Source organism: Melozone crissalis, unplaced genomic scaffold (genome assembly GCF_028551555.1).
Source record: "Melozone crissalis strain CALT ecotype California unplaced genomic scaffold, PUWL_Pcris_2 ptg000056l_1, whole genome shotgun sequence".
Taxonomy (NCBI): domain Eukaryota; kingdom Metazoa; phylum Chordata; class Aves; order Passeriformes; family Passerellidae; genus Melozone; species Melozone crissalis.
Genome location: NW_026535834.1, coordinates 295093 through 309326, shown reverse-complemented (window position 1 = coordinate 309326; position 14234 = coordinate 295093). Strand labels below are relative to the sequence as shown.

At 37.5% G+C, this 14234-nt stretch overlaps 1 protein-coding gene across 6 annotated transcripts in view; it reads right to left on the bottom strand.

Moving 5' to 3' along the window:
• Window positions 1-14234, bottom strand: part of TRAF3 (TNF receptor associated factor 3) — a 69882-nt gene that overhangs the window by 16999 nt on the left and 38649 nt on the right. For 4 of the 6 annotated variants that reach the window (XR_008483775.1, XM_054286929.1, XM_054286930.1 and 1 more), the window contains exons 8-13: window positions 13884-13935; window positions 11531-11635; window positions 10477-10644; window positions 6161-6241; window positions 3436-3510; window positions 1561-1653 (exon numbers count right to left, since the gene is read on the bottom strand). Coding sequence is in view for 5 of the 6 variants with exons in the window: in XM_054286929.1 (XP_054142904.1) it covers window positions 1561-1653; window positions 3436-3510; window positions 6161-6241; window positions 10477-10644; window positions 11531-11635; window positions 13884-13935 (574 nt within the window). In the remaining variant the exon portion in view is untranslated. The remainder of the gene's footprint in view (window positions 1-1560; window positions 1654-3435; window positions 3511-6160; window positions 6242-10476; window positions 10645-11530; window positions 11636-13883; window positions 13936-14234) is intronic. The other 2 variants (XM_054286933.1, XM_054286934.1) reach the window with 2 other exon arrangements.

The window sequence follows — 14234 nt, the reverse complement described above, 5'->3', positions numbered from 1 at the left end:
AAAAATGGACATAGGATGATAAGCAGTTTTGTCCTAAATGAAAGTTGAAACAAAAGTCGAGCATAAAACAGTAGCGAAGTGTATCATCTCTAATGTCTGTAAGAGACAAACATAGAACCACTGGGCATTTTTTAAATGACGAAGCACCCCTCAGGACACTGAGAAAAGGCAGAACATGATCTATTCTGCAAGTCACAGGGAAAGTGGGTTTTTTCCTATGATGTGAAATAAATTGTATAATTTTCAGACTAATGAAAAACGAACTAAGGATATGAATCTGTATCTCCCAAAACTGAAAAATGTAAATTCCTACATTGACAAAGTTTCAGATGCAAAAGCAAACTTAAGTAATGTTATGGATCCTCAAACTCAGACCTGCTTATACACATAGAAAAATTGCATCTAAAAAAATCTGTATTAGAACTCTGCCAGGTTCAATGGCTTCTTTAAGAGGCTTCAAGTTCAAAACCAAGCAGTTCAGGAACAACCATGCAGAGGGCAAAAAACATATTACACTGTTCCAGTTAATTGTCTGCTTTAAAACTACAATTCCTGCAACTGCATGACCTTGCTGGAGACCCAGGCAGAAGAGATCTCTGTAGGCCAAGAAGGGAATGTGCTTTTTAGACAGAGTTTGCTTATGATCTGCTCTGAGATGACAGAAATCATATCCCAAGTGCCACTGAGCTTACACTGGAATTGCTACTTGTGAACTCATTTGAGAAAAGTCTGAAGGGGGCTTCTCACTCTTGTGCCTGCATTTGTAGAATACTTTGGTAATTCTGGGATCTTCTTTCCCTTCAAAATACAGAAACATCAGTTTGATGCCTATGTAAGACTCTGTATAAAGGATTTAAGGAAACAGCAATTTGTTCTGAAATTTTGCATTTTTTAAATCAAAGGCTTGAATTTTATTTGCCGAACATGTGGTTAAGTCATTCAAGCTTATTCACAAGATCATAGCTGATACAACTCCCAGCATCTCCCAAATAATTTAAAACCTGGAGTCCCAAGGAAACACTGCAACATGAACTTCATGCTGGTCTAGCACTAAAGCAGACATCATCATGCCCATGAGTTACAATATATTTAATTTAATTAACCTGTGCAGGTCTTTAAGTTTGGAGAGCAAGAACAAAAATAAATAAAATAAATAAAATAAATAACCAGTTTATTACACACTTCTGAAGTTATGGAAAAATGATGAGGTAGCAAAGATACAGCTCATAGTGCTGCCATGGCTTTCTGAACTCTCTGTTCTGTAAGAAGGCAGCTCAGAGAGGAAATATAACACTGGACTGTTTATTTATCTGAAGGAAGTGTTTTAATGAAGTTATCAATGAGGAAAATTGTCCATGGAGTTGCGAAGCCAAGTTTCTCACAGCATTTTATTATATAACAAAGGCACAAAGATATGCTAAATGGCTTGATAGCTTTTAAAGCCTACTAGTGCTTTAGCTGTAATGTTGAACAGCTGTAAAACACAAAAAAGCGTTTCTTCCAGTACTTCTCTATGATTTAAAGAAGTCAATGAAAATTAGAAGTGAGTAGAAGATATACCTTATTTTCTAGAGCATTGCTCCACTCTTTCAATAAGTTAACATGCTGCACTGCTGAGCTGGCTTCATGTGCTTTAATTTGTTGGTTTGTTCCCTGTGACAACAAAGAATTTATACATTTTAGCCAATTCCACTTCTTTTAAACCTACAAAGAAAGAGTATATAAAGACATCGAACCAACACTACATATTTTGGTTCACAGGTGCTTGTTGCAGAACTGTAGAGAGGAGGGAAATCTACTTGGGAATTTACAAAAGTCAGGAATACATTTAATATAGCAAGTGTTTTATACAACTGCTATGTATCTCCATCCAGTGTGCTTGATAACTCAGAAACAATAAAGATGAACAAGATTTACAAAATGAGTTGTATTTTAGAGCCTTTTGTGTAGCTTAGAACTAAACAAAGCACAGTAAAACCCTTGAGTCATATAAAATCTTCCAATTCCACTGACTGTAATTTAAAACTTCCATTCCATTTCATGAACAGCTTCATAAGCATTACATTTTCCTTCAGCTGAATATTAAAGACAAATATTTAAGATAAATTTATCACTGGAAACTGCCAGCTTTATAAACTACACTGAGAGTTATTACAATGCCTATTTTGTCACATTAAGATGTTACCATGATCGTTCTGTGATACTCAGATATGCTGCCTCTGCACAACCTATAAGTGCTGTTACAAATAATCACTATATAGTTTACAGAACACACATAGATTATATACAGAGTACATAAGATGCAGACCACATTACTTACTTCATTTGTATTGTGCTGCTTACACCTACTTCAGTAAGTGCTTTGCAATGCAGAGAATATTAGCTTTGATGGTAGATAGTGCTGCAAAGCAACTGAAAGGGTTTCAATGATCCTCAAGGTATGTACTCTATATAAAGTACTAAAAATATATATGTGGATATATGTACATATATGCACACATATACATACATAAAATGAATGGCAATACGTACAACATAACAGTGGGCAGGCTTACAGCATTGATCAGTTCTACCTCTAAGAGCATTACTGTTAACACTTGAAAAGATGAATGCTCATTATTTAAGAACCTGGAAATACCTGCAGGATATCATCTATAGAGATGTGTTGCTCCTCAGTGAGTCCTTGTCCTTTAAAATAGCCATGGGCTAACAAAGGAATCATTCTATCAGACAAACGCCATTTCTTCCTGTCAGCGGTTTCTGAAATGTCCTGACTAATATTTTCATTACATAAGCATCCCAATTCCCCAGGATTTATGGTAAGGGAAGCAGAATATTGGAAGAAACTGGAATACTGCTACTGAAACTAAACTCTCAGGTTTTACTTAATTTTTTAATATTGCAGGGATTGCCAGGATTAAAGCCTAAAACTTTTCTTAAAAAATGAATTTCATGCTTTGATTATACACCTGTGTGCACACAGACATATTAATGCACATAAAAATACATGTTTTAAGTGTGCTAACCTACATGTAACCTCAATTAAAAATATTAAGACACACAAATGAGAGAAAATATAAACATACTTAGTTGAAGAAAATGCTTTCATAGAAACAACTGAAGTTACCAGTCTATTATCTGAAGAACTAAAGAGACTTTCCTCTTATCCTCAGTTAACAAGTTCTTCAAATGGTTCATATTCCTATTTCAACAAGATACACCTAACAACTGAACTCACAAACCACTGCAGGAATGTGTGGGCTTTTCATGTTGATTATTTTAAAATGCAAAATCAAACATCTCCTGTATAATCACTTGGTGCAACTGGATGATTTTCTTAACTGAAACTAGAGAAGTCCAGAACTTTCATGTCAAAGAATTAGGTTCTATTTGCAGACTTTCATCAATTGGGAAGTATAATTGTTATATACTGACCTGAAAAGTGCAGCCATAACGCTTAAAACTACAGGTACTTGGGGCATTAATACATTCTGACAAATGTGCATTCAACTGCAATAGGAAAAAAATGTGAGTTTTGGCAAAAAGACTTTTGCATGATAACATAAAGGGCAGAGGTTATCAGGTTTGTATTGTGTGCCATTTGCAGAACATACAACACACATGTGTATATTTTCTCCAGTCTGATCTCAAGTGCTAATTCTGTATATACACATATGTAAACCACACACACATGCCATACAGTATACAGTGTGATACATTTAATATACAGTGAAACTTCTACCAAAGACTATTTCAATGGGCAACCCAATTTAAGAACATACTCTATAATTATTTGATTTCATTTGACTTTAGTGAATGGCTCATCTTTTCTCAAAAAATGAAATTTTTTTTACTGGTGCTCTGAGCAAGTCTTAAGATCAGTTTCACTGTAGTAAAGTACATTTTTTTCTGATCCTGATTTCACGAGGAACCAACTTTTCAAAACATAACATGCAATTCTCCGTGCCTAAATTTAACAGTTAAATTACACAAAAAAGACTAAACAAGTACTGCATGAAACAGACAAAGAGTTTTAGAATAGGTACTGTTAAGTAACTTCTATAAAAATGCAGTACACGGGATTAAAACTGATTAGTAAAATGCCTGCATTTTTCACAGATTGAGATTTAGTCCAATATCTTGGATTATTACAAGCACAGACCACTTTTGATTTAAAAGTAAACCAATTCACAGAAGCATGTACATATACATGGACAGCAGCAGCACAGACGGCAGCAGCTGGATGCAAAATGCCTAAAAGTTGGAGCAGAGAGACATTTTTGGAAAGGATAGCCTAACAAACACTCTCCTTTCAAAAACACAGTCTGCAGTTTGTATTTCCCACAAAGCAGACAGGAGCCACAGCCTGGCTCCTCAGCTGGCATCACTCTTTTGGGCTGCAGAATCTCATCTGAAATTCCCACACCTTAAGCCCCACATGACTCAGCTCATCCACTTCCCTGGAAAGAAGTGGTGAATCAACACTGCTCTCAAGTGTAGCACTGGAACAGACAAGAGAGTCTGTAAAATCTCTTACTGAGATGCCATCAGTCACTCATCTCTGATTCACAACTATTGTGTTCTAAACACTACCTGTAGAAATTCACAGTATCATTTCAAAAGACGTGTAGTGGAGAAAAAAAAATGAAGTACGAAAGGGACATGTGGTCTAACAGGTTTTACAAGAATGCCACGTTTTTCAACTTCTGAAAACCAGAAGTCTGCCAAGGAGTTATGAATTAAACATGAAAATTGCCTTTTATTCTACAGTAAGATATCCTCTTGTACACTACAGAATTTTCTCAAACTGTTAGGCAGGCATTTTCCCATTTTCTGCATTAGACTTCTTGTCCCTAATCATGCAACCAAGAAATACATATATTTTCACAGTATTAGGAAAAAAAAAAAAAAAAGGCAACATACAGCAACAGATGATGCAGGGCAAAGGGCTGTTTAAAGTTCTGTTCCTACCCATGGTTTCAAACCCCATTCTAACTCTGTGTGTAACAACCCAGCCTTTAATGGTGCAGCCCTCACAAGCACTCAGACACACCTCTTCTGAAAGTAACTGCAGAAGTCAGGCTTTAAGAATAAGCCAAAGTGCTCCAGAACCAGGATCTAATCTTGGCAGTAAGCACTGGTAGGGTTGGCCAGTATAAGTATCTTCTCTTTTCTTAACAGCTCGATTTCTCTTAATAAATACAATATCTAACATATATTTTGTATTTAATTATCTTGGAGGAAAAGACTGCATTAAACTTTGGCAGGAGTCTTATGTGCCTTCTGCACTCTGCCACAATTAATAATTTACAAGTGCAACTAAAAAATGGTATGAATCCAGCTTGGGAAGTAAGTAGCAGAGGAAAGAGAAAAGCTCATCCTCAGATCAAAAACTTCACTTTCCTTAAAAGAGGCTTACTGAGTGATGAAGACTCCAGTAAGGTCTTCTCTATCCTTGGCATGTTCTACTTTAAGGGAAAAATTAAGTACCTCAATTTTGACAGATGCTACTTTTATCTTTTCATGTACAAGAACATGGATCTGTTCAAAGTCAGGCTTAAGATTTTTTTCATCTACATACTAATTACTGGAAGCTTCTACACATCAGGAGAAATTTTATGCATTGTTGCATCAGCTGTTAGTGTGTTGTACTCAACCTTAATCTTACACCATTTCTCTAAGTATCAGTTACTATTTTCCCCTCAAAATTTAATAGATTTCATAGCAATTTAAGTTTTTCCATGAAATTACACATCTGTATGATTTTTGTAGTCTTTACTAACTCTTGTCAATGTGGACTGAATTTTACTTGTATATTTTTATTTTAATATAAGCTAACTACCCCAAGATGCTGCTCTGTGGTGCTGAAACGAGGGAAGGGCAGGGGGAGAGCTAGTAAAAACAAAAGCAAGGAGGACATGCGCTAATCTTGGACAAGCCAAGTGTAATAAAGACTCAAAATAAAGAAATTGTCTCTTTTTAAATAGTTTTTCAAGAAATCATTAAAAATATTTGAGTGTTATCACACTTAACTGTGTGGTAGAAAAAGCTTTTCCTTAGATCTCACATTTTAACAAGGAAATGGCTTCTGGCAAAATTCTTGCGAGATCTTACTAAAGACATTTAATTTTTCAGCACAACACTGGGCATGACTTCTTACCTCGCTCCTCATGAGTGTTTTAACACTACATTTATGAGGACATGAAACCATGACACATGGGCAGTCTGTATCTTCATGTTTCTACAGAGGAAAAAAGCAAACAAACCACAAATCAGAGCTTACTCTTTAATTAAGAGAGGACTTACCTGCAAAGAAAAGCATCCTACAATAATTAAAAATCCCACAAGATTTTTTCAATGTTATTCCCAGTTGTACAGTTACAGAACTGCAATTGCTCAAACATCACTTTATACTTTTGATGGAGGTGTTGATATCTTGAAGCAAAACCAAGGGTTTCCTTTTGTTCTCCCATGCAAAGCAAATCTATTTTCTTACCATTTTATTGCTTTTACTTCATACAATGAAACAGCAGTCAAAGTAAAGTTTTAATCCCCAACAATTACTCACAAAATTGGACATCTTTAAGAGAAAGTAGAACCAGTCGAGATGTCCTTTCTAGTGAGGGTATATACTGCATGGAAAAGTTCTTTAGAAATGTACACTGTCCACTCTTAGGGATTCTCTTTCCTACATATGGATATTCCCTTCTAATTTTTTTCCAATTTTGATTCCCAAATACCTGATATTAAGATTCACTGTTACACATCATAATGCTGGGCAGGGATTTTAACCTGAATCCAGATGACAAGTTATCTCAGCATAGCTGTCAAACCCTACCACCCTGGTGAGGGTTTCAGGCCCAAGATAACTGAATTTACATTTCCTCTCTGTCTTCTCAACAAAATGAAAAATCTGTTTCTCGTCAAGTGACATGTCCCATTCAACTTGAAACACACTGCTTCATTTCTGGTACTTGAGAAAAGCAAAGGAAACAAAGCTCTAGATTTATAAGCCTGTTAGAAAGGGAAGAACAAATAGCATGCCCTTTTTGCTCAGTAACCAGGTCTATTTTTTGAAACAAGACCGAGAAGTAAAGGAGAACTGATCTCCAAGATGTGAAAGGCCTTGGTCAGAATTCTGGCACTGTCTGAAGTTGTGTATCTCCTCCTTTTAGAGCAGGCCATCAGATGCTGTCCTGAGCCATCTACCCTGCCATGCTCCCCACTCACACTCACTCACTTGGGCTGTGGCACAGTCCCAGTGACAGGGACCAGGGAACCCTCAGCTCAGCCAGAGAGCTGGGACAGCTCCTGAGCCACCTCCAGTCCATCCCACCAGGGGACCCAGGCAGGAGCAGTGCCAGCCCCTCTCCTCAGAGCAGCCTGCCAGGGTGACAGCCATGCTCTTCTGGCAAGAGGAGCTCCAAAGCACCCCTCCTGCTCAGAGTCTAGAGCTGGACCTGGGCCTCTCATTCTGAACACACCTGGAATTGTGCTGAAGGGAGACATCTCACACAACCACGTGGCTTTAGGAGCCTAATGCCCTACACAAGTCCTTATCTATTTATCAACTACAAACCCAGACAAGTAATACTCCTGTCTAATGTTCATTCCCTAATTTTAATTCCCTAACCCTGTTCCCTAACCTACCCAAACCATCTGACAAAGGCTGTGACACTGAGTCTTGGTTCGTGATAAGAAGGCAACATGCAACTTCTCAGCATTCTCTCCTGTTTTCCTCCTTGCTCCACATCCCAGCATCCACTCACTGAAACCACAGAAAACCTTTCCAGAGACTTCAGGAGATACCAGAGCAACCCCAGTCCAGTGGCAGAACTCTCTCCCTCCCAGTCTCAATTCACCCAGTTGAGCACATAAAGCCAAACACCAAATCCAGCACAAACCACAGGTGACAGCACATGCAGGGCTCCCAACACAGGTGAGGGCAGGATTTTAACACAGCTCTCAGAAGAGCCAGGGCCACATGAAGAACATGTCTGGCTCCAGAGCAGTGACAGGGAGCAAGGGAAAAAGTGTGGGGTCATCCCCAGCATTATCCCAGTCAGCTCAGCTGTGTTTCAGACCATGGGGCAGAGCCCAGATTGTCCTTGCAGGGTCTGGTTTATGGCCAGGGTTTCAGGGAGGAGCCCAGGCACAAAACAGTGCTGTCCTTCCAGACCCCTGTCTAAGTATCAGTGTTACAGGACAAGCACTTCCAAGCAGCTTTGTGAATTGCACACAGAACAATACAGTAATCCAGGAGCATTTCATACTACTGATTTCCATTTTAACAATGCACCATCTTTATCTGTCAGGAGGTAGAGGATGGAAAAGGTAGGTTTGTGACAAAAAGAAACCCTAAATTTTTAGATGGTTTGAACAAAGGACATTAGGAGGCAAAGTCACCAAGTGAGCATGCAGGCAAGACTAATGCAATCTAAAAAAGCTTTCTACTAACATTGTTAACTTGTTGGAGTCTGCCTCCAACCACGGGGATTTCCTACCCCACCAGTCACGGGATTCTATGAAGACATGAACCACATGCTCTCCAGTAAAATTTTTTGTTTCCATTTGCATACCTTTTTTCTCAGTCTGCTCCCCCTACCTCCATTTTCAGTTCAAGTCACTGAGGCCAGCTTCAGTCATTATTACATTAGAGAAAATTCTAGGCGGCAGAACCCAGAGACAAACTCAAGCTCATCTCTAAAAATCCAGTTTTGTCAACGGGGTGACAAAACTCAAATGAGAAGTCAAAAGAAACCTTACAGTACCTAAAAGGTCCTACAGAAAGCCAGTGAGGGACTTTTTTTACGGAGGCATGTAGAGATAGGACAAGGGAGAAGGGCTTTAAGCTGATAGAGGGCAGATTTAAATTAGATACTAGGAAGTTCTAGACTGTGAGTGTGGTGAGGCACTGGAACAGATTTTTCAGAGAAATAGCGAATGCTTCGTCCCTGGAAGCATTCAAGGCCATGATGGATGTGGTTTTGAGCAACCTGGTCGAGTGGAAGCTCTCCCTGCCCACAGCAGAAGATTTGGAACAAGAATGATCTTTAAGGTCCCTTCCAAGCCAAACCATTCTGTGAATGTAAGATTTAAACATACAGTGTCATTAAGCTTCTCATTCTCATTACTAAAGTATAGTGAGATAACATTTTATCAGGCCACAACAAAGAAGCCCATCTGCATTTCTATAACCACTGAACTTTTAAAAATCTAGGAAAAAGTCCCAAAAATATCAGCCAATCCAGTTTGCAAAACATAGTTAAAATTCACTAATTTTGTCTGTTAAGACACCACACATTTTTTAGCATCACTTTTTGCCTCATGCCAATCCCCAGCTAATCATAATTCTGGGAGAATAGCATCCCTAATCTACCTAAATACACTTCACCTCTGTATCAGAATGTACAAGAATAAATACAGGGCAGACCTAATTTTTTCTGTGTATTTTCATGCCTCAACCACCTTATTCTAGGTAAGGCACAGTTATTGAACTACCAGCCCCTGCAAGTGTGCACTCAAATAACTGAGAGCCAAATCTAAACCAGAACTTGGGAAGTTTCTACCTATGCCTTTTTGTAACAACAACTCCAAGCAAAAAACATTTCTCATCATTGTCAGACTTCACCTAATAAAAAACAAACAAGAACACAAATGACAATAAAATTTCATCACTCTTACTGTAGTAAGAAGGTGTGAGATCCAAAACCATCAAAACACAGAAAGTAGACAGAATTTTAAAAAGAATATTAAACTCGTACCAAGATAGATTCAGCACAATATCTTTCCATGTGAAATAACATAAACACAGTCAAGTTAAAATTCTATGTGTAATGTAAGCATGACTTTCTCAATCTTTGCTCTGTAATTCTAACCCTCAATATGCTGCCTATCAGACAAGCTACTCTGATGCCAAGAACAGCAGTAATTCATCCTAGGCCTGTCATGTACCACTGCTGGTTATGCCAAGGTACAATTTGTTTTTACATTCTTTCCTTCCTCTTATAAGACAGAACTGGTTTTACATTCTTCCCTTCCTCCCATAACAGATCACACAGTACCCAAGAAGGATTACACAGAAGATGCTATTTTTCCAGTCAATTACAATGCTTCTGCTTTTCTTGCACAATATTTGATTGTTATCATAGTAGTTGCATTTATTATCTAAATGGTATAAAAATCTAAAAGGCATAGCAAAATTAACTTCAGTATCAATACCAGGCAATGGATCTGAACTTTTTAAAATGCAGTATCTGAACATCAGAATAAAGAAAATATTTCCTATTCAATGCACTTTTTGTTTTTCTCAGGAAAAAGACATGTTTTGAAAGTCAGCCTATTTTCTTTTTTGAATTATTAATTCTGGCTGAGGGGCCAAAGTTCTTTTGCCAGCTACAGAGAAGGACAAGAAGAGTTGTTATTATTCTACATTAATGTAGTGAATCTTGATGTATATACAAGAAAATACTGCACCTGCAACATAATCATTGGGACTTGGCTTTTACAGTATTTACAGGTTGTCTCCCGGTATTTACAGGTCTTCTCTACATGGTCTGGCAAATCTTTTCTCAGTATTTTTTCTTTGCAATCAGCACGAGGACATGGGAGTTCTTCAAACTGACAATCAGTCCTCAAATGGATCTGAAATATTAAAAAAAAAAAGTCAATCCAAATAAGTTTTGTGCATGTCTTCCATCCTTTGAAGACATCCAACATTCAATAACTTCAGAACCAAAGTAAGGAGAGTTATTTTGTGAACTGCATCACACAAGAGCAAACACTGACAAATCTACTCAGGAATACATTTCTGACTGTACAGTCCCTTTACCTGGACAGCTGATTTCACTGCATTACAGATGTACATGAGCAGCTCCTACATGAAAAGCATTCTAACACAGCACAAAATTCTACACAGGCTATTTAAAGAAAAAGTAAGCACTCTTTTATAAGGTATATTATTCCACATAAACACAGATGCTGCTTTAAGTTGTCTAGGTACCTGAGCTTGCTCACTCAAAGCAAGAATCTACACATCTCACTGCAAACTGCTGTGCAACCACACCACACAACTGCTGAACTGCTGAATTACTGCTATCTCATGCCTTCACCAAAACAGCTACAGCTTATTTTACACAGCTCTGGAGAAGCCAAACGTTTAATTTCACACATAAACACCACATGAAAGGATTAAGATAAATAAAACACACCAAAATAGAAATCAAATTTCTCACATTTGTTAAGTACACATTAAGATTCTTTACTATTCTATTTCTCCTTCCAGTTCTCATTTGGTTCATACATTAGTATTTTCAGGCTTTAGTGCCAGACAATCACATGATTTTTTATAATTCCTTACAGTTCATAAAAAAGCTGAGTTTTAAAACAATTTAAATCTATTGTAACATTTCTAAATCATATTAACTACCAGTGAAAATAAGTTAAGAAACTGGCTGTGATTTTAATTTGTAAGAATTTTTTCATCAGTCTTTAACTCAAAAGAAAGCTTATGACTGTTAGATTAACCTACCAGTAATTGACCCAAAGATAGCTGTTCCTTACAGCCCTTGTTTTCATTTCTGCAGTATATCTGAAGGGCAAGTAGTTCTCTCCTGCAACAATTATCCTTAAATACCTGAAAAATCAAAAATAACTTTATTTTAGAAACTGAAAACCACTCAAGGATATGCAAGTTCAAATAAAGTAGAAGCCATGCAATTCAGCTACAGCAGTGTCATTCAGTTCTAGCTTTATGTGCCAGAAATAAAATCCTGCTATTCAATTCTTCTAGAATGTGCACAACACTGAGGTTCCTCCACTGTGAAGCAGCACAATGAAAAAGAGTATTTGGACAGATACTCTACTACCCTTTTAGCTGTACTATAAACACAATAAAGGGAAAGGTAAAGAAAGGACCAAATTTGCTTTTTCTTGCCAATATTAGGCCTGCACAAGCCAGAACTCTCTCCACTGTTTGGGGAGCTGCTGTATTAGGCACAACGCCACAGAACAAAAGAGACTCAAAGCACAGTAGTTTGGAGAGGAAGCATTTAATGGATGGTGGTCCCAAAATTACCAGACTGGATGGCTGGAATACCTACCTGCATTTCAGTGGTAAAATTACAGATATTTTCTAAAGTTTTGGAGGGAAGGAGGTTTTGGAGGGAAGGAGGTTTTTTATTTCACAGATAAGCAGGCTCTAACTATCTCTCCATTTTAATGTTTATAAGCACTTTCAGTGGTTTTGTCCACAATAAAACTGGAAGAAGTTACAAATAGAGAGGTTGGGGCTTGAGTTTTACCCTACAAGAGACAACACAACTTAACTCTCAAGGAGCCAAACTGCAACAGGCAGGAACCAGAGAGATACAAGAATTGAAAACCATTACTGCTATTTTGAAATCCAAAACCAGAGATAACCTTCTAATTGTTTTTCAACTGCTTTAATAGCCATTAAGAAAAACCTCAAGAGCCAAGCCCAACCTATGACTGCTTTTCTGATAAACAGACTCCTGTGATAATGTGCACACTGCAGCACTCCTGTAATTATGGAATGGTTCTGCATGCTAACACTTAACCAAGAATTATAATCCACCTGCCCACAGTGACTATGAACCTATCCCCAGTATCAGTGAAGAAGGGAACACTGCAATCACTCTCATCTGATCCCATCTGACACAGGTCACTGATTTCTATTTACTTTTCAGAAGCGTGTGGGAAGTTTAATGAATCAACAAGTCTCATTTAAATAATCAATTGGCTATGCTGCAGTATCTCTTGCAAAGTAATTCACAGGGTCAGTATGCAGAGTTTTGCTGACTGAAGATAAGGTGAGAAGACAACCTTTAAAGTTTTTCAAAGACTATCTAAAAGCATTTCTGTGATTTAGGACTTGAGCATTCTGTGGAAAGAGAGGTGTCCAGTTTCATGGAAAACACTGATTTGCACAGTCAGTCTAACAGGTATTTAGTATACACTGGCCTTCTTGTCCTGTTTTAAAGATACTTGAAGTTTCATAACAAATGTACATATTTATGTATATTGAGAGCCAGAAAGTCAGAGTTAAAAGAACAAATAAATTAGGCATCACGAGTCTGAGCTCCTGGAGAGTCCATCCGTGTCAAAACTAAATTACACTGAGCACTGTTCAGTGCACTGTTCTGGATTAAAATGAGATATTAACATACCCATCAACATTTTCTTCAAAATGGTTACAGACAAGTATTCATTTAGGCAAGAAAGAGTACTAGCACAATAATTTACTGAACACTTTAGCAATAATGTTCAACCACATAAACCATGTACTAAGCCAAGAAATTTTTCTACCTTCAATGTTTCAAAGGCAGCAAAAAGTTTTGATGTGAAAAACCGTGTAGAGGGTATCACTGAAATAACTTACATCTATAAAATAGAATCTGATCCATTACCATTACTGTAACTCCCCACTGTCCTAATTCCAGTGGGATTCACTGAACACCACACTATAAAAAGAGAGGAGTGAAACAGCAGCCACAGGTCTAGAGCCAAATCAGTGTTCACCTAGACCTGTCTCATCCCTGCATCTACAGGAGAAGGAATATTTCTTATCATCCTCTTGATTGATGGGAGGACAAGTGCAATGTGTTGCTGCAGCTCCCAGCTATGAATACAAGATGTGACACCTGTCTGGACTTTTTGGGATGAAGCTGATGTGTTTTCTACCATGAGGTTGACAGGAAAAATGAGACACCTACCTCCATAAAATGCATGCCTTAGGTTTTATGACAAACCTACCTTTCTAGGCAGCTTATTAGGTTTATGAAATAATTACCACATAACAGTAACACAACTTGTGGATGCCACACAGTTCAATACTCTTGAATAAAAAATTATTTTAACAATACCTTATCTTTTACTATGCTTTCTTGACACGCTGTACATTTTGGACTAGAAGATCTGAAGAGAAAAGAAAAACACTATTTTAGCTCATCTGAATTTTTCTAGTACAAAAATTTCCGTTTATGAGGCACTTCATTTTGATTATTCAACATATTCTAAAACCATTAAAAGTGGATATAGTTCTTTATAAGGAGAAAATACAACATTATTTCAATAAACTCGAACATTTGAGTTTTCAGTGGAAAGTATCTGGCATTCCCAAAGAAGTAAAATCACCACAATGTCTCCAGACAACTGCAAAGTGGTTTTCAAGTTGGCAAAATTAATTCCTTTTTTTCAGTCTGTACCTGATCCTA